Here is a 24,347-nt window from a genome sequence, read left to right as displayed (position 1 = left end):
CAGTGTCGGGCATTGCAAATCAGTTACGAGGGTGACAGCCTGAGATACCTAAATCTATCTCACACACACCTCTAAAAACACACACTCACTCACCAGAGAAGCCAGGGAGGGGCTTATTGTTACTCAGACTGACAGGAATGACCCAGTGACGACATCAAGCAAGATAGCCGTGCTGACATCAATGTGTAGGGACAGGTGAGATCAGCCCGAGGAAGTTAGGACGCTTCTCAGTCGGTCATGAAGTGCAAGAGGACACACGAGTGATTCATTGCATAAATAAAACATGACTCCTAGAAGCTGTGATGAATCATTACACACCATAGTACAAACGTGTCCAAGAACTATATGTGTGTCTCAGTTAGCATTACAGAACAGAGACTGTAAGAGGATAAGGGTTCTTCCTCTGAGGAGCAGGCATAAGCCAAGCATTCAGGTACAAAATAAAATATCTTGTCTGCAAGTGGAAAGTTTGGAATCATACGGATAGTAGAGGAATGCTCAGGGAGAATAATGTCCAACAATCAAATTCAAAGGTTTCCTCCTGTGGGAAGCATGCATCAAAGTGTATACAAATCTGTGAACTGGGTTTTGACCTCTTTAAGAAAGAGGTCATCAGGGGGGCATGGAAGTCAGTTTACAGCTTGACTCACTAGTAGTAGTAGACCATTTCTCCCAACACTTGTGCACAATATTTTCTATTTCTAATCCTCATATTCCAAGCAAAGCTCTACCTTTCATTGAAAAGAAAATGTCTCATGTATTTATATGCATAATGATGAATAGATTGAAACACGGTTCATGCCAAAAAACACAAGACTCTTAAGAGAGCAGGCTTTCTGTAAAAAACAAAATAGGTCCTATTTCCTCAGATCTGCTACAGCTACCTCCCTTTGCAGCAGGATACATCTGCTATCTCCCACTCATTAGAGCTGGCAAAATGACTTTGAAATGTGTGAAACGTCCTTTTAAGTTGAATCCAATCCGAGTATGTACATTTTGATATGCTTCACCCTCCTTAGTCAACACATTTTTAAGAAGGTCATCAAAGCATAAGCACTGTTAAATTAGCTATTTTTTATTTACAAGGCAGACCACACATACAAGCACAGTTACAGGCTGCTCTAAGGAAAGCCAGCCTCTCAACACACACCATCACATCAGAAGCTCCTGAGATCAAAGGAAAATTAATGACACTTGTCAAGAACACACTCACAATCTACACACACACATATATATAAAAATAAAATTACACGGACTGAGATGACAAGATTCCCCCTCAAAGTACAAGACGCCTTTAAGACCCAGCATCGAGGATCAGTGCTTCCAAATCAAAGAAGTACAATTTGGAAAGGCAAGTGATCTCAGAACACATTATACCAAGCAGCCTCATCATCTAGATTAATTCATGTCCTACAGGAGATTCAGCCCGATAGAATAATAAAACACAATACCGCAGTGACAAATTTGAACACTGCTTGCAATACAATTAGGGCTTTAATCCAGCTAATACTCTGTTTAGTAGTTTTGAACGTCTGACTAATAAAAGGGACATCGAATCCTAAAGATCCTCAAAGACTTGGATATAATCATGTAGATTATGAAGTATATAAGTATTTAACTTGTATCTGTATAGTCAACACGGGAAATGAAGAGTCTAGGTTTCTACAGTTTATGGGGTTTTCTGTCTATGAGTAGGATAATCAGGAGAGTAACGTTTGCTTTACAGGCAGGTACAGTAATATATTGTAAACTAGATCTCATCTGGGGTAGCACAACATTACAGGACACTCCGATAGAAATCCACTGTATAGAACACAAAGTTCAGTCATGCAGGGAATCGATTCAAGTTCTATACATTACAGTTCTACCTAACAGGTCCCAAACAATAACAACTAGTACGGTTAAGACCCTCAATCCGGGGGCGGAGACACGGCGACGAGAGAGCAGCTGAACAGTTTCTGTCTGTCCAGAAAGAAGAGGCTTTTAATGGCACAGTAATAAGTCCGTCATCCATCATTGTTCTAAAGTCATTGTGATTTGCTACTGAACTGCCAGTCGTGTTGAGTTACTTTATCCAGGTAATGCGTGTGTGGTTTTTTAAAATGCTAACGTCACAGAGAAGGCGATGGCGGTGGAAGTTCTGGAGCTCATGTCCGCCGAGGCTCCAGCCTATAGGAGAGCTGCGTCAGCGCCCTCTGGTTGTCGATAACGCAGAGTTTCCTCACGTAACCCCGCACTTCCGCTTGATTTTTGTTGGGTTGGCATATGTCGGGATCTATTGCAGTAAAAGAGGAAACAGGAAAAAAGGGGATTTCATTGGTAAGACACGTTTAAATCCAGCATGGGAATGTAATTCAATAAAGCAATAAACAGACTTACTGAATGGTTGGCTTCTACAGTGCCTCACTTGCCGAATTGCGTTTGCTATGATACGCTGAAAAGATAAGAGGCTCTTTAGATATTACAACAACTTGAGAGACGAGAGAATAAAACATGCCCTTAAGATAAGTCATTTGCCCTTTAAAATGGGCACACAAACTCACCATTTTCTCAAAATTCACCATGTTGTCAATGAAGGTCTTGTTGCCCTCGTGTGTAAATGTCATATCTGTTAAAGAAAATAATGAAGGTTAATTAGAGCCATGTTCCTCTGAAGGTTTATTCCATGACTGGAGTACTAATGTGCTCTGCCGTACCTTTGAGGAGGAGCGGCATGAAGGGGATGATTGGTGGTTCCAGTTTGGTGACAGTGAGGCGGTAGGATCGGTGGTTTCTTGATGGGTCCTGTGAAACAAAAAAACATTTTTATCTATAGTGATACAGCTAGTTGTGTTTAAGGATATGTATCTACTGTACATACATCTATAGGTTTTCTGTTGCCACCCCAATTCAATTGAAGTGAATTCTATTTCATATAACTCACCATCATACTCTCAAACTCAGCATAGAACTTCTTGAACTTGGTGGGTAGTTTCTGCCAGGAAACACAAAAGACCTCAGTGACATGAATGTAGCAATTTAGTGAAAGTGTAATACTGTACATCCAAGGTACTTTAGATCGAGGCAGATTAGATTAAGTTTACCTCCCACGTCTGGCTCAATCTGCTGACAGCGGGGTTGCTCATGCCCATAATGATGGCGAAGAAGGAATTCAGGTTCTTAAACTCCCGACAGCTGTCGACAAAACACACAAAAGCAAGATATGAAGTGTATGTGTGCAAAGCGGCCTGCGTCTGAAGTGTGACAGTCGCAGCAGGTCCCACTCACTGTGCTGCTATCTTGATGAACTTCTTGAGGAGTTGGACTCTCTTGCTGAGCTGTGAGCAGAGGCAAACCTCAGTGACCACCCACAGCTGGACCTGGTTGAACCTCCGCAGAAACAGGTCCAGGTTAGCCGTGGTTCTTCTGAAGCTCTGCCGGCCGAACGTGTGATAGAGCAACTCATGCTGGGGAGAGGGGGGGGGGGGGGGGGGGGGACATTAAAGAGGAGCAGGGTTGGAGCTAAGCCAGTCAGCAGGAAATGCCACATTGTATCCATCAAGCATTTCTCCTGCAGGGCTTTTATCATGAACAATGATACATCACCAGAGCTGTAAATACCCCAATTGCTGTTAAAGGTTATACTTTATATACTTCAAAGTGTAAATGAGGCAACACACTACATGCTTGTGTTCTTCTACTGGCCTTGGATTGTTTTTAGGTGTGTGTATGTGCATACAGTTTGTGATACCTCATGCACACAGCTGAAGAGCTCCCAGTCAAACATGGTCATTTGGTAAGCCAGGTCCTTAGAGCTCATCAGCTCAAAGGTTGACATGGAGCCTGCAGTGGGACCCTCCTGGTCTGGAAGAGGAGTCTGAGGCACACAGACAAAAATACACACATTCATAAGCACGTTCTTTTTTTTTTTGCTTGTGTTTTTTTCCCAGTTTAAGTGTGGTCTGCGTTGTATTTTGTTGTTTTATGACATTTTTGCATTAATAAATTGTATGCAAGGTCTTTGGATGTGTACATTTATATAGACAAATGTATATTTTTATGAAATACAATAATTGATGCATATATCTATTTATTTGTCTTATTAATGTAAATACTGCTTCTATTCAGTTGTTTACTGTGAGCATGAACTCTATTAAACTGAAGAACAAAAAAGACAGAGCACAGATTCAAACATATTAAACAACTAATGTATAACATTTAAGACATTTTTACACATGTGGGTAATTTTAAACAATGTCATTTGAACAAAATCAATGTTTAACATTTAGCCTAACATTAGCTCAAAGCCTAGCTATCTCTGCTTTGATGATCCTTTCCGTTTCGTCACAATCACATGAAACCACAACAAAGGCTAAACGAATGTTATATTTTGAATCAATTTTTTTAAGAAATGCACACATTTTAAGTAAACAGGGACAATATGAATCTCTTACCAAACTGTTGAGCTGGTCTCGGGTGCAAGCAAATAATCTGCCGTTGATGCTCAGAGTAGAAAACACTGAAACGTCATTCGGCTTCACCATTTGTTTTTCTGTAACAAAAACAGGGATAGTAAAAGAGTGAAACCGTTTTCATCCTGCTCGAGGAAATATTAGCAATCAGTGCCTGAACTGATTTATAATCTGTCTTTAGGTAACGCTGCTGTGAAGTGCTCCCTCATATCCAGATGTGTCTGTATTTTCCTCACCTGCAGAGCCCAGGTGGAGCAGCACCAGCTCATCGGTGGTGCCCAGCTTGTCGGCCACAGCGCTGACCACCTCTCTTCCAGTCGCTGTCACGGCAACCCGGATAGTGGTGTATGTGTGATCACTGCAGTACACCTTCAATAGGACTACACACACACACACAAAAATAACATTAGAAATACAATACTATGGTTTGTGAGCGATTCCGATTTGTTACAATAAAGTTTACAAGATCGAGATGCAAACAAAAGGACACTGAAAGTCCTACGAGTAAACACTATTATCAAAATAGGAAATTTGCCTGGTTTGGAGATGGATATCCACACTAAAATACAGACACGGTAGACCAGCAAACCGTTGTCAAATGATCTTTCAGAGTAAAATATTATTATATATATGTTCACACAGACACACACACCAACTTACTGTCATCGTGATTCCTAATAGGCTGTTTCTTCTGCAGCCTTTCCTCTCCGTTGCTGAACTGTCGTATTAAGGTTTTCTGTTGAAATATATCAGACAGTGTGCATTCAAGCCTTCACATTGCGAAACAAGTACAATGGAAATGTTATTAAAACAAATGTAGTCTGGTATACCTTCTTTAGGGATTTTGCTTCTTCCGAACTACAATAAGAAACACACATAAGATACAATAATATAGCTTATACATACAACGTAACAGTGACAGTTTAAAGTGGGAAAACGTACTGTAATTTGACGATTTTCTCCAGGTCAGGAATGAAGTCTTTCAAACCTCTCAATATCCGAGAATCGTTTGAAACACTCCCATACAACTCCTACAGGGACAGAGAAGAAGAACGGTATTGAGAACATGCATGTGATATAATAAGGTATGTCGTTTCCTGCATTTAAAAGCTTGCTTTTGGTTACCTCTAGAAAAGTGATTGCCGCAGGCTCCTCCTGTAGCAGGTAGGTGTGCGAGTTAGCCCAGCGCAGGGCCAGAATGAGGGCCTTCCTCTTACTGTTCAGGGCATACTCCAACCTCTCCTGCTCAGAGCCGGGGGGGGACGCCGCATGGTAGGTGCACACAGGGTTAAAGATAAATACAAAGACGTAGCAAAAAGAGAGACAGGGATATCCACTTTCTGTCAAATCCTGTACAACCACAGTATTAGATGTCTTTATTGAAAGTTAGAGTCTCTGAGATCTCCGTTTCGTTGACTCTGGAAGTCATATGTAGTCCTCCCACTTTTCTTTTGTCCTCCATATTAACTGTTCACATGCAATTCTAACAGAAACCAGAAATAAAAACACATGCAGGTCAAGATTTTACCCAGAATTGTTTGCAACAGACACCCGGTTTGTAAAACTGTGAATGCAAGGTCTTTTTTTTTGAGTGGGTCCAAGGCTCAATCACCATTGTGTTACCTCATCTGGCGATTGATAGGCACTTAACAGACATGGTGTGAAAAGAGGTGCTCTCTCTGTGAACAGTTCATTATTGTATGGTCAACTGCTGCTGCAGTGCTTCTATAAAAAGAACAGTTAAATTACACAATCCAAGAAGCTGTGAGTAACCCTATCATAGTATGCAGTAAACAATAAACATGTCCTTCCATTTCTGAGAGGAGTTGTCAACAGTTCTAAATGTGTGAGTGAACCTACAGGGTATCACAATCAGTATGAGTAAAAGCGGAAAGGATATTGTGCCATGAGTAGAGGGCACAGCTGGCTGTTGGGCATGAAGACACTGTGCATCAGGACAAAATCATCCACCGCCGGGTCTAATAGATGAAAATAAAAAAAGATGGCAAATGGGAAGAGAGTCAGACAGAAAAGGAAGGAAATAATCAAAAGGAATTGAACATGACATTTATAATGTATCCATTTAGCTTGCTTTTCCTTCTTTCAATCCTTCACTCTTTCATTGCGATAAATTTGATAGAATGTCTGGGCAATCTCTGTAAAGATTGACTTATCAAAGTCACTTTTATAAAGCATATTCATTCGTTTTGCATTGGCTACCTGGTTCACTTTGATGTACGTCCATCCTCATGGACTCCAGGAAGTGCTCCAAAATCTTCTCTGGTGTTCCCGATATCACAGTGTACCTGCAAAAGGTGAGTTAAGGGTGATGTCAGAAGGGATTCCTTCTACTGTACACTTTTAAGTAAGCATACAACACTCCTTGCACTGACACACATACTTGATGCTTCCCAGGGTGGAGGTGCGAGGACTCTTTTCTAACACCAGCACAGCTTGTTCATGCTCTTTCAAACGCACCGTGTTGGCTTCCACATCCTGAAAACACGATAAGATGCACGGATAAAAGCAGTAATATTTCTCCACAAAGACAAATGTGTTTATTGTGAATGTACTGCAGCTCCTCTACCAGAAGAGGGCGACAGACGCCACAGTCAGGAAGCATCAACCATTAGTGAAGGTTGAGGCTCAAAGTCATGCATTCAGATAGTGTTTCATTTAATGGATCTTACTTAATTTTGTTGAATATAGGTTGAGGAGGAACGTCGGCAGTGACTTTTTATTGTACCAAAGTTAGTAGTTGGTTGCATGTGTACTACATTTGTATCCCATCAGGATAAATGTCCATCTCTTCTGCCTACCCTGAGTATCCTGTTGAAGTCTTCCTTGTCGACACGAAGGAAGTGACAGTTGTCTTCTCTCAGGACGATGGAGGCGGCACGAGGTGAATCCGTAACCAGGGCCAACTTCCCAAAGTCATCACCCTCGTGAAGCGTACACACCACACCCTGAGAAACACATACACATGAATGCACACGTAAATAAACACAAACAAGTTCAGACACATTGTAGTTTCCCTGTCATCTAATACCCTGAAGATAAATAAGGAAGCAGCAGGAGCACTCAGGACTGAGATGATTCATGTGCACTTGTCTGTGTCTGTGCATGTGTGACAAATGTGTATGCACGGACATGAGCATGTGCAGCACATCCCTGCCTGTGCAGTGGTTGTAAATCAGTGTGTGGTGTGAAATAGTGTATGCGTGCAATCCCTTAAGCCATTTAATCCTACTGATGAGTCATGGTTAGCTGTGCAGAGTTTGCCAAACTCCTCTGTTGGTGTTCCCCAGCCCCGCAGGGCACACACTGCTGGTCCGCTCCACACAGACATGTTTTCAATCCATAACAAGCTGTTAAAATATTATCAAATGAAGCACACAACTCTAACATGTAAGTGGATGCATTCAAGGACACACCTTGCCGTAGATTACCACGTTGACAGAGCCCTTCTGAATGATGTACCATGATGTGCCCTCCTCTCCTTGGTTAAATACTGGAAGATAAAGATGACAAACATATATCAACCCCACTAACATGACAAAAGGATATATCCTGTACATCAGAGGTCTTCAAAGTGTGAATCGAAGGAGAGACGTGAGCTGCAATTTGTGTAAAATTCATACTCTGTCTACAAGTAAAAAAGGTCCAAACTGAACAAAGACATAATACACACATGCATAGATTCAGTGTGATTGTCCTGGCTGTTCATCAAAAATACATCTGCTGAGAAATCATTAAATAAAGAAATTCCTTCTCTCAATCTTTCTTCAGAATCATCACATCTTTAATACTTCAGGATAAAAGTAATCCAGTAATTGTTTTTGCATGAATAAGTACATTTCAAACACAAATAGCTAACTGATAACTCTGCAGCTTTAAATGGGGCCAAGTTAACACAATGTAAACAAATGTAGGTTAAGAATCACAGTAACTGACTTAGGTGTCTCAGTTTTGTCTGAGATGACTGCCATGGTGCCAGACTTTAAAAAAAAAACAGCTTTACGATCATTTATGCAAACAAAAATGCAATTCAAGACAAAATGAAAAACTCACACACGGTTCCAGCTTTTGCATGTGACTCGAAGATCACAACGCTCGCCAGTTCCCTCTTCACCTACAAACAAGAAGTCATAAGGGATTTAGCTGCACTGCAAACATATGTGAGAGAACAGTAATATGCACAGATCGGGGTTTTTAAGGATTATTTTTAGCAACCTTCCATCATGTGTATGGAGAGTTTTGCTTTAGGACACTTTGAGTCATCTGAAATTCATATTCATAAGCACCATGTTCAAAAGATAAGGAATAACAACGTCATAAACACATTCTTTATGAATCACTTCAATCTCCTGAATGAAACTGCATTTAATGGGATTTCACATAATAAACATAATACTGATTATAGGATCATGAAAACAGCAGCTAACCAAAGACTCAAAAGACTCCTCCACAAGATGAAAGCCTGCCAACTAGGGATGTGCATCTCCATCACTGAGGCCGATGCGATGCGCATCTCGATACGTTGCCACGATACGATACATTAACGATACCTTTGAAACACCAGGCGATGCGATACGATACGATTCACCCCTGTTGCGATACAGTTCGATACGATTTGATTCAACATTATGCGATTCGGGGCGATACGATGCGATTCAACACGATGCAAAAATAATGATACTTCAATATGGTACGACAGAGGATATTTGTTTTATTCCTTATATGCAGCAAATCATACATTAACAAAAAAGTGCTTTACATATTTGGTACTGCACATCCCATCATGCCGTTTATTTTTGTACCTTTAAAAGCTCTCCAGAGTACAATTGTATAACACCTCACAGTTAAACAATGTAAAGATGCATTCCTCATGATTAACAATGTGCAAATAACAGCTACCATAGAGCAATGCCCATACAGCTGCCAGCCTGATGTGCTTAACACTCAGAGGCTAACTCACCAGTGAGCAGAAAGCAGTGGTTTCTATATGAACAATAAAGAAAACAAATAACCTTTCACAAACAGGTATTTCATAACTGCTTACAGTAAGGAAGACATTTACATTATTATTGGCAGTCACAGGCTGCTGTAAACTAAACACCTCTCTGACAGAACACCTCACTGAGTGATTTAACTCATATGTCTCACTTTCAGGTTTCTCTTTTCAGCCGCAGACCCCATGTCGCCTCTTTATGTGCGTCGCTAAGTTCCTCGTACTACTTGTGTACTTTAAAGCGGCTCGGCATCGTTAACAATTTGCGAGTGATTTTTCAAGTTGACCGTCTGTAGTAATAGTGCCGCGCACATATACCATCAGGACGTTACTGATGGGGTGCGGCTGCGGAGTGATACTGTGTGTATGCAAGTCCGCATCTAGGACGGATCTATGTATCATGGCTGTAGACCTGTTAAGTAATAAAGATACCTCATACAAAGGTCTACGGATACCTTATTACTCTCCATGACCTGCGGTCAACTATATAGCATAAATGATTATTACACCGTCTTTCTTGAACAATCCGAAGTGTTGCCAAACGTTTGATTTGTAGGTATTTTTCGGTGCGCTGTGTTTCTCTTTCTCCTCAACTTCCGTGTGTGTTGATAACTGAGACTCTCGTTCTCCGTAGTGGCGAAGCAAATATCAAAGATCGTCTCTGCTGAACGTTGACAAGATAAGGGGATTTTATATGAATGAATCGTTTTTTTACCGATGCAAAGACGCTACGCAATCGATGCATCGCGAGTTCAACCCAAACTGTAGCCGATGTGCACTCTTTCAATCGGTGCACTCGCATCTTGAACGTTTATGCCGGTGCACCGATGCGAATCGGTGAATCTTAACATCTCTACTGCCAACACATTGCAGATTGTTGTTAAAACGTACCAGTCCCATTACACTGGTGAGATAAACGCTAACGCTAGTGACTACAATGTCTCCCTCTGGTCTTAAATACAAAAGACTGTAGCAGGTGGTTCTGATGAATGAACAGCCTTCCTGCAAACCGTTACTGTCCCTTTAAGAAAAGTGCAGCGTGTGACTCACAGTGTTGGAGAGGTGAGCTAAGGCCTTGATGTGGAGCAGCTCATCGTAGATGATCTCGAGGTCGTCCCCTGTCCTCTGACCGGGCCTGTGGACACATGCAGGGGTTCGTCAACATCAACTCACCATGGACATTTCATGCATGCTTCACCTTCTATTAAACTGAATTAAAAAAATGTATAATGACATCCTAATGCTAAAATCAAGTCTTTGGGAAGAAGTCCCCACGGATGATTTGTTCATAATTGTCGTGGCTTCCTTCCTTCTATCAAGCCACTAGACGCCTTAAACAGAAATTTCTTAACTCGTTTTCTTTCCTTTACATGTATATTACTTACAGTTGAAGAGTTGCTTGGCCTCCGATGGTTTGGATGATATTAGGCCATGTGTTTGCTCAAAATAAAATAACAAACTTTTACACATGCAACAAAGAAAAGAGGCCTTTACAATATTCAAAACAAATTGGCAAAACTCAAATAAAATAACAAACAACTTACAGTAGGTATTCTTTCTTTCTTGATAAGGCTTATATAACTTGATAACATAAAGGATAATTGAACGGTTAAAAACTGTGCCTCGACAGCGTCATTCTAGCAGGTTGCCCATCACTGTCACTTTAGAGGAGGTGCCGTGGGAGTTGTAGTCTTTTATGCTCTAGTCTAGTTGACTACAGACGTCACGATTAGGTGGTCTTTCTTATAAAAACAAAATACTGGCTTTAACAATAATATTATACATTATAGTATTATTATTATTATTATACAGGTTTGTTCGGGATTACATTTGGTTTAACATGTTTTGTTTTTACTGAATGTAATACCCAGGAAATTGTGATTTTCAGTTTAATGTAAGTTCAAGCACTACAATGAACTGTTACTGACGATTTCCGGAGGATCATGCGCAGCAGTGCGTCAGGGCCAATCTGAGCGAGGAAGAGGATGGTCTCCGGCAGCTCCTCTTCACTCTCCCTCTTCTCCTCCTCGCTGGGCAATGGAGTGTCCTCCTCCTCATCGTCAAGAAATCGGTAAAACAGGTATTTGTCCTGGAAACCCAGCTCCTGGTCCACTGAAGAGCAGACAGACACATTGTACACGTATGAACAAGCAGTCGGTGCATGCAAAGTGATTTTAGTAACCTCAGATATAGAAGTAAGTGAACAAAATGGTGATAGATTTGAAACAGGTAGGGGGGGAAAAAACGCTTAATTCTTGTTGGGAAAATATTTTCCAAGGCCCATAACTTTGACCCAGTCTATCAGTTCATACTGTCCTGACTGAGCTCAGTGTTTTGTCTCCCTGTTCCTGCCTGTTGGCGTCAGCTGATAGAGGTGATATGATTCTATCTTGTTGTGCACAATGTTGATTATTCTCTCTGAACTAGCTAAATACATGGGTCTAGGGTAGAGTTCTTCAGAATTGATTGTGGCATCTCAACCGTGTGGTCAAACCGTGGCCCGTGACATGTCTTGTGAATTCTCCGGCTGTAACTCCAAATAAACCGTCAGTGTTTGCCATCAAAGCTCCAGCTCTCCTCGTGTCTCTCTCTCTCTCAGAGTCCTGACTCCAATTGCTTCAGAAGTTTCTCCCACAATTCTCATTTCAACCACAAGAGGCTGAATTGAGCCACAGGACCATGTTCTTAATAGGATGTTTTTATATGTGTTCCCACAGGTGAAATTGTATTTTTCCAAGCACTCTTACAGAAGGTTTATTGTGTGTCAGCAAATTAATGTATGTAACACTACTGTCACAGTAACATCTGGGACAATACTCTCACAGCAATATCACCTTATAGGATATTAGATAGAAACTGGATCACAATTTTCTTGCTTTCAGTGATTTCATATTTTTCTTTCATCAGGACATCATTTCAGGCATCTTCTTTGAAGTGTATGAATCTTAGATTGACTATATTTTATGTTCCTGCTTCAAAACGTCTAATTAATTACTAGACTGGTTTTCATGTTGATACTTTCACTGCGATAGATGTTCATTTTTAGTATTACCACTGCTCCAATTCAGAGTAAAAGAGAGACACATTAATGGCTGCTTTGAAATAGAGGATTGGGAACTGACTATTGGACGTTATGACAGCTATGCAGTGTAGTGAAACTAAACAGCACTATGAGGAAATAGTGTTAGTTACCGTGGTTGAGCACTCCTTCTTCCAGTAGCGCCTGCCACATCCCAACAGCATGAGAGCGGGTGAGAACACAGGCGCTCTGCAGCACCAACCAGTCCACCAGCTCTGTGCCCACGCAACACTGTCTGCAACACAGACAAACCACAACATCTCCCAAAGCTAAACAGACATTTGTCATTCAAATAAATTCAAGTTTAATTACATTTCAAACTCTTTAGTTTTCCTCTGGGGTCAATTTGCAGAAGCATATAGAGTGTTTCAATGACACACTATTGGAAAACATTTAAAATATGTAAAAAATCTAAGTGTAATCTGTACACATTATGCTGCTAGCGTAACTTAAATGCAAAGAAAAGCAGCATAAGCTGTACAAATTAAGATAATAATTAGAACGATAACATGAATATAAGAGCAACTGACACACTGTGTTATTAATGATATGAAAATTAGAAATGGTGTAAGTAGTGTACAAGGTCCTATACGTGGTTTACGTATTTATTTATTTATTTAAATGTTATATTTCATACAGGCTCCGCCCTCTACTGGACTCTATGGGTACTACTCTCTATCATGCTGTGCGTGCTTTCACCTACTGAGTTACGTAAACGTAGCCGGCCAATCGGGGCGAGCCTACCTGAATGCGTGCGCAGGCCCTCAGTATATAAAGCTACACCCTCTGCCCACCATACTTTTTCTCTTCAGCGAGCGAGTAACAACTGCAGAGAAAGTGAAACATTTGAAAGAAGAAGAAAGAGTTATCACACCTCCATGGAGAGACCCGGGCCTGTCCTTCGTGCCCTGGCTTAAATAGCGGGCGCCGATCTCCACCACCTCTGCTTCGAGTGTTTGGGGGACCAGGATATGGCCGAGGCGGTGCCATTCACGTTCGCCATTTCAGCGGGTTGGATGGCTCCGTTTGCCGTTGTCGGGCACTTCCGGGTCCGGTCCATGAAGGTCCACCGCCCTAGGTGATGACCATGGCTGCTCCCAGCAGACAGCAGGCTGGGCAGAGAGCTAAAAAGAGCTCTGCCCCGCACGCACGTTCAGCCACGGCGCTGCAACCGCTGCGGGACCATGGCATGAGGGTGTTCTTTTATCTGGACGACCTCATAGTCATGGCCAGGTCCAGGGAATGGGCAATGTTTCACACAGCCCAATTAATCCTACACCTAACCAAGTTGGGTTTTGTGGTCAATTGGAAGAAGAGCTCCCCCATACCTTACCAGCAGGTAGAATATCTGGGGGTGATGCTCGATGCAGGCAGACTATGTGCCACCCTGACAGAAAGCAGACAGGCATCCCTGCTGCAGGCAGTCTGCAGGCTGCGTCAGGGGGCGACGGTGACAGCTTTGATCATCATGCAGACTTTGGGTCTCATGACGGCTGCTCACTCCGTAGTGCCAATCGGACTGCTGCATGCATGTCGCATGCAGAGGTGCTTTATCGGCCTTTGTTTAGATCCCAAGAGGCACAAATGATGTCTGGTGACCATCCCCCCCTCAGTAGAGAGCAACCTCCAATTCTGGGGGTCCCCAGAGAATCTGTGGAGGGGAGCTCCACTGGGGCGAGTGACCTCCTATATCACAGTCTTCACAGACGCTTCAGTGACAGGATGGGGGGGGACATGCCAAGAGAGAGCTATAGGTGGTTGCTGGCCTCTGACAGGGACGGCACAGCAACCTCCTGGAGCTGCAAGCAGTGATGTTGGTCCTACAGCACTTCAAACCCTTAATACAGGGCAAACATGTGCTCGTGAGGAGCGACAGCCGCACCACAGTGGCAAACATCAACAGGCAGGGCGGAGTCCGCTCCATCGCCTTGTTGACCGCAGCAGAGAACCTGTGGTTGTGGGCTTCACAGATTGTGTTGTCTCTAAGGGCCCTGCACATCCCGTGACGGGAGAACAGGGGGGCCGACCTCATTTCAAGAGGCGGACCCCTGCCAGACAATGGAGGCTTCACCCGGAGGTGTTGAAGCAGGTCTGGTTCGGAAGGGCAGAGATGGACCTGTTCGCCCATAGGCGCAACAGCCACTGTGGCCTGTGGTTCTCCCTGGCCCGGTGGGACAATCCGCCCTTGGGGGTGGACGCATTTGCACACGAGCAGGGCCAAGAAAGCTGCTTTACGCCTTTCCACTGCTGCACCTTATCCCTCCCTCCTGGAGAGGGTGAGGCGGGAACGTCTGTCAGTCATCCTAGTGGCGCCAGGTCGCCGCCTGGCGCCGTGGTACGCGGAGGTAACACAGAAGATGGTGGGCCAGCCCTGGGCGATTCCTCAGTTCTGGGGAGCGCTGTCTCAGGAAGCAGGTGCAATAGGGGCGTTACCCACTCTGGGCCAACCTCTCCAGGCTTGGCTCCTGAGAGCGAAAGGCTGAGACAGGAGGGACTGTCTGACAACGTTATTCAGAATATCCAGGCAGTAAGAGCAGAATCCACCACAGCCTGTTACAGGCCAAAGTGGGCGGGATTCCAGCGATGGTGTGAAGGAAGGAGTCTAGAGCCTCTGTCATGCACGTCGGGCTCTATTCTTGCCTACTTACAGATACTGGTGGACAGGGGGCTGGCTCATTCCACAATTAAGGTGTATGCAGTAGCCATTTCGTCCTGCCATGAGGGATTTGGAGGGAGGTCAGCCTTTAGTCAGCAGCTTATGGCACGTGTTTGCAGGGGGTCAGGAGGCAGTGCCCAGTAGTGCACGCCTCCGCCCCACAGTGGGACCTGCCGTTGGTGCTCGAGGCTCTGGTCGCAGAACCATTTGAGCCTCCTCCCTGAAAGCACTGTCATGGAAGACAGCATTGCTACTTGCCTTGACTTTGGCCAAAAGAGTGTCCGAGCTGACCACTCTGTCGGTGCTCCCAAGCTGTCTTTTGATCCGGGGTGACCGTAGCGGGGCGACACTCAGACCGAACCCCTCCTTTGCTCCTAAGAGCTTAAGGAGTTCGTTCAGGTCAAGGGCTATTCAGTTAGGTGGCTTTAATCTTCCACCCCATATTGGGGCCAGGGAGGCTAAATTGCACCTCCTCTGCCCAGTGCGTGCGCTAGCATGTTATGTAGAGCGCACGGCTGCCATTAGACGCACTGAACAGGTGTTTGTGTGCTTTGGGGTTGGTGTAGCCGGAAAAGCTCTCTCCAAGAAGCGCCTAACAGGATGGCTATGGGAGTGCATTATACATGCCTATGGAGGGGCAGGGAGAGCCTTCCTCACTATTGTCCATGCCCACTCTACACGGAGCGTGTTTGAGTGTGGGGGACGTGGTGCACTTATGTTTTCCCATGCTCCTGAGTGATCTGGGGAACATGGTGCGCGGTAGGCTCCAGACGGAGTCTCCGCACTATTTTTTCCATGCACACTCTACACGAGGTAAGCGTGTGTGAGTGTGCCTTATCCAAGCTGCGGCCCCGACTTCTCCACGGTTACAACCGGATGGGAGGAAGTGGGGATGCAGTGGATGTTAACCAAAAGCCGGTCAGGGGCGGTGTGGTGGGTCGATGTTGTTGGACAACAGGGCGTTTATACATCGGGAGCCTGTGTGAAATATAACGGGGGGTTACGTATTGTAACCCTAGTTATATAAGCACAGGCGGAGCCCTCTACCTGGGGGCCCTGTCTTTCCTAGGCCACTCGCTGAAGAGGGTGTAGGATGGCGGGCGGAGGGCGTAGCCGCCTTATATACTGTGGGCCTGCGCGCGCATTCAGGTAGGCTCGCCCCGATTGGCCGGCTACGTTTACGTAACTCAGTAGGTAGGTTACATCTGCCAATATCCGACCCTCACCATTACTCGCCCTGTTTGGTGTCCTACCCACTGGCCTCTCACTGCCGTCCTATTTTGCTGAGCTTGTTGCCTTTCTCACATCTGCTGCGGTGGAGAGGCCCTTGCCCCCCCTCTCATTCTCAATGGATAAAGGATACCCTTCATTTTATGATACTGGAGAAGATGAAATACTCTCTTCGTTTCTCGGAACGAGAGTAAACTGTCTCTTTGTTGATACCTTGTTCCACAGTATTCAACTGTGTATCAATCTCACTCCATGTAGGAGGTGTATTGTATGTCTGTTGTGCTCTCAGTAGGTGAAAGCACGCACAGCATGATAGAGAGTAGTACCCATAGAGTCCAGTAGAGGACTCCGCCTGTGCTTATATAACTAGGGTTACAATACGTAACCCCCCGCTTTATTTTTACTGTGAAAAAACATTACATCATAGTACAAAGTTTAAATTGGAAAAAATACAGAAAAATGATATACAATTTTTTAATAAATAAGTTAAAGGGACAGAAAGAGCTAGGACAAAAAATTGTTGATGAAAAACTATAAATGTATATGGGAATTGTAAACAAATGTCCTCTCACCTGTATGTCTTGAGGTGGTACTTCCTGTCTCGAATCATGTGTGGGGCTCTGGACAGGATGGCGTTGCGGAGAACTTTCCCCGCTCTCTGCAGCTTCTCTGAAGGGATCTACCACACACACACACACACACACACACACACACACACACACACACACACACACACACACACACACACACACACACACACACACACACACACACACACACACACACACACACACACACACACACACACACACACACACACACACACACACACACACACACACACACACACACACACACACACACACACACACACACACACACACACACACACACACACACACACACACACACACACACACACACACACACACACACACACACACACACACACACACACACCATTTGGTTTGTTAACTTTAATCCATGAGTCAATACTTGCGCTTGTGATAGCACTAAACAGCCAAATAAAAATAAAACTGTACCAAAAAACCCACATCATCCTCTACAGATCACACCTGCACCTTAGAAAGAGAGCGTTAAAGCAGATGTGGACACACACACAGCTGCTGTTGAAAACAACAAATGAAAGGCTTGCTAATTGGCAGATGGGATCTTTCTTCTACGTGCATGCATTAGCTTGCATTAGCATAACTACAGAGGAACACAGCTGTGATTCATCATTGTCCCTTATCCGAAAGCATACACCTCCAAAATTCATTCTGATTCTTTCACGAACATGAAAGTATGCAGCAGTGAACAATTTTATGACACTGGTTGATTTTATTTGATTCTCCATGCATAATTCAAAGCATAAATCTTTGCCTCCACCACCTAAAATCCAGCAAGACTTCCTGGATCGTGTTTTTAAAACCTTATTCAGATTTAGCATTTTGGCAAACATCCCAATATTACTCATCTTCCACCAGCTCTATCATTTTAGTCCTTCAAGACTAAAATGTAAATGTTCCTCAAACCTCAATGCCCTGTCTCTATAGATATTCTGACACAAGCAGTGAGGCGCAGAGGAACTCAGGACACAGTGAGGCGGCCTGGCCCACAGTATATTGGTTGTTGTGACTTTGGTTCATTCATGCTTTGTGTGCCGGGAGGAAGGGCATAGCTCTCCAAAACATGCTGGCAGAGTTTATTAAAAGGATCAAGTTGCCATGCAGAACTTTTTTTTACTTCCTAGACAAAGCGCCGTCAGACCTTCAGGTTTGGGGCAGTGAGCTGTGGAGAGTGATTACCTTGTTGTGGGTTTTGTTTGCAGAGTCTGAGTTCATGTTGTCTCTGTCTGTGAGTCCTGAGGAGGAAACAAATGTTGAAGTTAAATTGAAGATTTCTTACAAATACTTTTCCCTCCAAAGACTATGACTATAAAAGATTCCTTATGTAGCTGAGATAGAAAGTACTGAACTAGAATACAACTTCTATAGGGCTGCTTGCGTCTTCCAACCTATCAAGTTGCAGCTCACATTCATGTCCGCTTAAAAATCTCATCGCCTCATAATTTTACTTAATAGATATTTGTGTTAAATAGTCCTAATTAGTGTATTAATAATGGCAAGCAATGTGTTTTGTGACCTTTGATCCCCAATATCTAATCAGTTAATCCTCCGGTCAAATTAATGTTTGTTCTAAATTTTAGGAAAATCCCTCAAGGCCTTCTTAGGATTTTGGATTCATGAAAATTGGACAAAAGTGAGTTCACAATGAAGTTAACCTTTAAAGCCCAAATCCAATCCCGACATAAAACCCGAAATCCGAAATCACAACAAAAATGCTGGGATTAATTTAATACTGTAGATCCTGACTAACACTATACTAAAGTATAATGTGTTGAAAAGGAAGTAGGAGTAAAATAAAAATATATTCAACATTTTCTAGTCTATGTTATTTTCTTTGCAAAAATGAAATGCCTTTCTTTCCTTTTCAATAAAAAATACTTATGTTACATTACTCTCATTTATCATTTATTAAATGACCTTTCAATATGCTAAGCTACTATATCCATTGTTTATGTATAAGTAAACACACTAGTAATTAAACAATAAAGAAATATTTACAGTGCTTATATTTACAGTGTGTACTCACTGTCATTGTTGGATCCACTCTCCATAGCTCCATAGGGAGGGGCCAACAGTCCAGCCAGGCTCTGACGATACTTCTACAAAACAAAGGTACACTTGCATCAGTGTGTCTGTCTTATCAATGTACCTCCTATTATTACTTAATTTGTAAGAAATCATCCGTTATTCAACGTCAAAACCCATTACGTTTATTTCCGTCTTTCTCCAACACACACAAAGCGTTTGTTTCAAACACACGCTGCAAGTGCCCTCAAAACAAAGCCCTTTGTACAATCAAGATCATTTACATGCAGAACAACTAACATTATACAACACACACACACACACACACACACACACAGACACACATCACAGCAGCATTGAAAAACAGGGTTAATGAGATAATCGGGTGCTTCTAAATGTGTGTAGAGATGATGCTCCTACAGCATTTGAAACAATAAACTGTATTTGCATTTGTAAAGCCGTGACTCTCCAAGAAATAAACACAGCAGGTTACTTTGAGTGTGCCATAGCTCTACTTCTGCAAGGTCATTGATAAATAATGCCTTTGAAAACACACACACACACAAACTCATACACTTACAGAGAGAGAGAAAGAAAAGGGATCTGTTTGACCTAAATAAAACAAGGACTTCCAAGATAATGTTTTTCTTGCACACACACTTAACCAGGATCAACATGGCTAAACAACTTAATGAGGTAAAAGACAACACAAATAAAGAACGAAAACATTACGTTAATCTAATTTTCCCACATGGAGGAGTACGACTCACCTGAAGGAACACACTTCAGCCTAATGCCGAGGGAATTAAAACCCCAGAGAGCTGCCCTATGCTCCTTTACAACTCACACACAAGCCACCGGATAGTATCCTGCACAAAACAAGCTGCTCCCTCTCCCTCTCTCTCGCCCTCGCACACAGTCGCCCCAGTGTATCTCTCCGTCTCTCACTTTCCCTCTCTCGCCGCGATCCGGCCAAAAACCAAACCACTTTCCTCTCACAGGTTACCACGGTGATCCGAATCCTTGTATGATCGAGCTATGATCGAGGAGAAAGAGGGAGGAGGGAGACAGAGAAAAGGAGACAGAAAAGACAAAGAGGGTGAGGAGAGAGAGGGAGGAGAGGAAGGAGACTGGCAAAAGACAGAACATGGCCAATAGAGAGGAAGTGGGCAGGAGAAAAGTAGAGCAGGTGAAAGGGAAATAAAGTGAGAAAGACTTACAATACAAGCCTGCCACAGTACAGGCCAACCAATCAGCTGTCTGATATATTGTGTGTTTACAGGTTTACATATCAGTCAGAAACGCTGTTTAACATTTATACCTTGTTGTTTATTCATCCTTTTATTCTCCACTTGGTGTTTGAATTATGGAGCAGCGCTTTTTTTTACTTTTATCCTTTCATCAAACACATGACTGAATTTATCCTTTGGCTCTATAGTCCTCGTCACACAAATTAGCAGACACACACACACACACACACACACACACACACACACACACACACACACACACACACACACACACACACACACACACACACACACACACACACACACACACACACACACACACACACACACACACACACACACACACACACACACACACACACACACACACACACACACACACACACACACACACACACACACACACACACACACCCTTTTATTATGAGCTGAATGAGATTTAAAACCTCAGGCTATGTTTTACAATCCAAGAATAGACAGCAGATAGGGGGCTGAGTGCACTTAGCTGACAAACAAACTCAATCCGAGCCCAATAATAACAGGGCACACACGCTTTAATAACCAATGATTGTCTAATCTCGCTTTCGTATCTTCCTGTGTCCTAAAGTTCAGATATCACGTTCCATTAAACCCAATTTATATTCATCTAGTTTATATTCATCTCCTCTCCAAACTGGAGAGGAGGTCATTATTTATTTTTAATTGCAACAATGAATAATTTAGTCTGTTTTGTACTGAAACCAAAAAAGCAGCATATCTTTTTTAGAGAAATATTTTACAAAGTGGTTGGTCAAAAGCAAAAACAAACCACACATCTAGTACATTTCTTTTATTCATATCTAATATAACTGCTGTTTTTTCTCAAGGAAAACTGGATGTTTTGGACTTGACAGCATGATCAAACCACATAGCAGACACATAAAAACAACAATAAACAAATCCACTGCTCTGCCAGCACTTCCTGTCTGAGAGAGACCCGGTGAATGGAGGGGCTGACCTCGACAAGGAGGCCCACTGAGAGACATCCACTTCAATACCAACGCTCAATAAAAGATTCCAGCGTTAAGTCCAAAGTTGATCGTTCCAATATGATACAGTCTCCGCTATATTATATCCGATATATTTGCAGAGTATTTATATTCAGGAGTGATCTAAATCATTCATGCTAGAGTTTAACTGGCTTCTCCCCCCTCTTTAGGTGTTGTTGGGGAAATATTTTCCTGGGCCCATAACTTTGACCCAGTTTATCAGTTTGTACTACCCTCATTGAGAACAGGCACCTGCAACCTTGGGCTGCTGTGCTCTCAGTGTTTTGTCTCCCTGTTCCTGCCTGTTTGCGTCAGCTGATAGAGGTGTCATAGTGCTTTATCTTGTTGTGCACAATTATTCTCTCAGAACTAGCTAAATACATGGGTCTGGGGTAGAGATCTTCAGAACTGGTTTGGCATCCGCTGTGTCAACTCGTGGCATACGACATGTCTTGTGAATTCTCCGGCCGAAGCTCCAAATAAACCGTCAGTGTTTGCCATCAAAGTTCCTGCTCTCCCCGTGTCTCTCTGAGTCCTGTCTCCATTGCTTCAGAAGTTTCCATCACAGGTGTGATGTGTTTTATCTCATTAGGTCACTTTAACTTGGCAAAGCAGGAAAAAGCCCAGGTGTAAGTAATATAATGTTAATCAAAGGACAGCAGTCATTAGTGTTACCTGTGCTCTTCCTGCAGTGACCGGTCAGAATACCTGTGTACAAAAGGCTCACCTAATGGGACTATACATGAGCAGAGACAATGAAATCTGTAGCTAGACCACAACGTCCTCAAATTCGTGTTTGCTGGCTCAAAAAAGCAGCTGGCTGTTCAGATTCACAGTGAAGTCTCAGTTTGTTTGTGTTTCTCCTTGACCAACAGTAAGTGTTTTTGTTATTTCAATAGTAGTTTTCTATTAGTCATTTGTACAGTTAAGTTATAGGTTTACCATCTGTTTATGTATTTGTTTGTTAGTTAGTTTATAAACATTTTATGTGTGTATAAGTAACTGAACTTTTGATTGTAGAGAATTGTACATATAATTTTAGTTAATGCTGATGTTTCTTTCTTTCTTTTAGAACCATACATACACATTTCAGTATTACTGTATTACCTGAGTGCCTGTGCATCTATCCATATCTATATCCAGTTAATTAATTAACCTGCCTTCCATGTCCTGAATAGACATCCCATATTGTTGTCTTCGTTCCCTAATCAGCAAGAGCTTCATTACAACCGGTCTACATGATGTGACAATACAATCCTCTCTATGTAACGGTTGTAACACAATCAAAATGTGTTAAAAACACCTGCACTTGAGCCCAGGAGGAAACTCGAGCACACACTGGTAATATGTTCAGAGTCAGACAATAGTAGCCAAGGGATCCCTACATATATCATTTTTAGATTCCCCCTACACTGCTTGAAATAAAGATACTGTATAACACATTCTGTATATGGATCATCATGCTTTATACTTTAAATACTGTACTATAAACATCCAGCTCCTGAGGTGTGTGTCTGATAGGTGCAGCAGGTGTCCTTATGGAGGACAGCCCTCTTGTGGTTAAAGGCACAATTACATTGGGAGGTTGTCTGGAAATTGTCGTTTCAATAGAGAAACGTATTCTGAGATAGAAAGCTTTACCAAGAAGATCGAGGTCATGTTGAATCATTAAGTTCCTGCTCACACTCACAGCTACACACAGATTCTCTCTCACCTCCCAGAGGCTCTTGAATTCCCTCTGTTCGATACGGAGCAGCTCGCTGGTCTCCCTGCTGACGATGGTAGCGTGGCGTGGTGTGTTGTCCAGGATGGACTCCCCGAACGCCGTCCCGATCCCCAGAGTACAGATAGTGACTGCATCCTGTGCACCAATACAAAAGATTTGCTTAGAGAGTAAATGTGGGAAACAATACTCTGCTCACATTTAAGAGTAGTGTCACACGAGTCCTTCCACACAGGTGTAATGGTAATTTACTGGTTCTAATTGTGGCTTAAAAGTGAATTTGACAAGTGTGACACTACTCAGAATGCAACTTTAATGAATATTTTCATAATCGATTAAACTGCATTCCATTTTCAGTTAATCACATTTTCTAAAGTCCAAGGTGTCCAAGGTGTCTGACCAACAATCAAAAACCAAAAATAATTTCATTTACTTGTTAGGACAAAGTAAAGGGGGTGAGTAGTAACATATTTCATAAATCAGGATTAGGTATTCAGGTTACAAATCATAAGCAAAATAAGCCCTAATTTCATATGAAACATGTGCAATTTGATTATAGTGAAATTAGAGAGATTACATGCTTACATTTTTGATCAAATCTTTACAGTATGGCCATTTTTTGAATAACAATTATTTGAGGAAGCATTCTTTTTCTTAGTATAAAAAGGTGCATTATTTATTTTCAATGTTTGCTTTAAGGTTTAAAAAAAGTATTTATTGTTATCCAATGGTTAACATTACTAATTAAAAAAAATACCATTTGTATTCAGTAACTGACTACATTTCAAAGTAATCTCACCCATTCAGACTTATCGCTGCAGGCCTAATAAACACGACACAGCCGTAGCAAAAAGATATATCAAAAGGTTTGCTTTATAAAAATGGACAGATATGAAGAGCAGACAGATTAATATATGGTAAATAATACAAATATATTCAAATATGAGGGACGGGTAAACAGGGTCTTCTGTAAGAAAAACATCTCTTGGCGCTGTATATAATTGGACAGGCTAGAGGCAAGCGAGCACAGATAAATGTGAAAACCCACATACCGACACTCCATTGATTTAGACAATATTCTGCATGCTATTAAAACCCTTACAGCTGTCCAAACTGACATTTCAAATATAGCCACAGAAACTAGGCCACCAGTGGCTCTTTAGGGCTACACACATGAAAAGGACACACAATGGAGGAGCTTCTTATCAACATCTTTAACAGGGAACAAATCCTGTCTCTCTCTCCTTCTGTCTTCCCCCACCGTC

The 24,347-nt window shown here is 42.6% G+C and overlaps 1 protein-coding gene across 4 annotated transcripts in view; it reads right to left on the bottom strand.

The window, feature by feature from the left end:
* Positions 1-1,054: 1,054 nt before the first annotated feature.
* The window catches only part of LOC307020148 (rap guanine nucleotide exchange factor 4-like), a 35,408-nt gene continuing 12,115 nt past the window's right edge, over positions 1,055-24,347 (bottom strand). For 3 of the 4 annotated variants that reach the window (XM_079651315.1, XM_079651314.1, XM_079651313.1), the window contains 27 exons: positions 23,074-23,220; positions 19,083-19,155; positions 18,236-18,291; positions 17,000-17,106; positions 12,655-12,776; positions 11,391-11,574; positions 10,513-10,597; positions 8,523-8,583; positions 7,886-7,962; positions 7,271-7,417; positions 6,853-6,947; positions 6,672-6,757; positions 6,352-6,430; positions 5,577-5,727; positions 5,394-5,482; positions 5,282-5,309; positions 5,112-5,187; positions 4,688-4,831; positions 4,434-4,531; positions 3,731-3,856; positions 3,268-3,446; positions 3,084-3,174; positions 2,924-2,974; positions 2,697-2,784; positions 2,544-2,608; positions 2,380-2,434; positions 1,055-2,275 (listed from right to left, as the gene is read on the bottom strand). In XM_079651315.1, the coding sequence (XP_079507441.1) occupies positions 2,148-2,275; positions 2,380-2,434; positions 2,544-2,608; positions 2,697-2,784; positions 2,924-2,974; positions 3,084-3,174; positions 3,268-3,446; positions 3,731-3,856; positions 4,434-4,531; positions 4,688-4,831; positions 5,112-5,187; positions 5,282-5,309; positions 5,394-5,482; positions 5,577-5,727; positions 6,352-6,430; positions 6,672-6,757; positions 6,853-6,947; positions 7,271-7,417; positions 7,886-7,962; positions 8,523-8,583; positions 10,513-10,597; positions 11,391-11,574; positions 12,655-12,776; positions 17,000-17,106; positions 18,236-18,291; positions 19,083-19,155; positions 23,074-23,220 (2,688 nt within the window). In that variant the 3' untranslated portion in view covers positions 1,055-2,147. Of the gene's footprint in view, positions 2,276-2,379; positions 2,435-2,543; positions 2,609-2,696; positions 2,785-2,923; positions 2,975-3,083; positions 3,175-3,267; positions 3,447-3,730; positions 3,857-4,433; positions 4,532-4,687; positions 4,832-5,111; positions 5,188-5,281; positions 5,310-5,393; positions 5,483-5,576; positions 5,728-6,351; positions 6,431-6,671; positions 6,758-6,852; positions 6,948-7,270; positions 7,418-7,885; positions 7,963-8,522; positions 8,584-10,512; positions 10,598-11,390; positions 11,575-12,654; positions 12,777-16,999; positions 17,107-18,235; positions 18,292-19,082; positions 19,156-19,851; positions 20,031-23,073; positions 23,221-24,347 lie in introns of those variants that run through there. The other variant, XM_079651316.1, reaches the window with a different exon arrangement.

This window comes from Notothenia rossii (genome assembly GCF_949606895.1).
Source record: "Notothenia rossii genome assembly, chromosome: 9".
NCBI lineage: Eukaryota > Metazoa > Chordata > Actinopteri > Perciformes > Nototheniidae > Notothenia > Notothenia rossii.
This window is presented reverse-complemented; position numbering and strand designations above follow the sequence as displayed.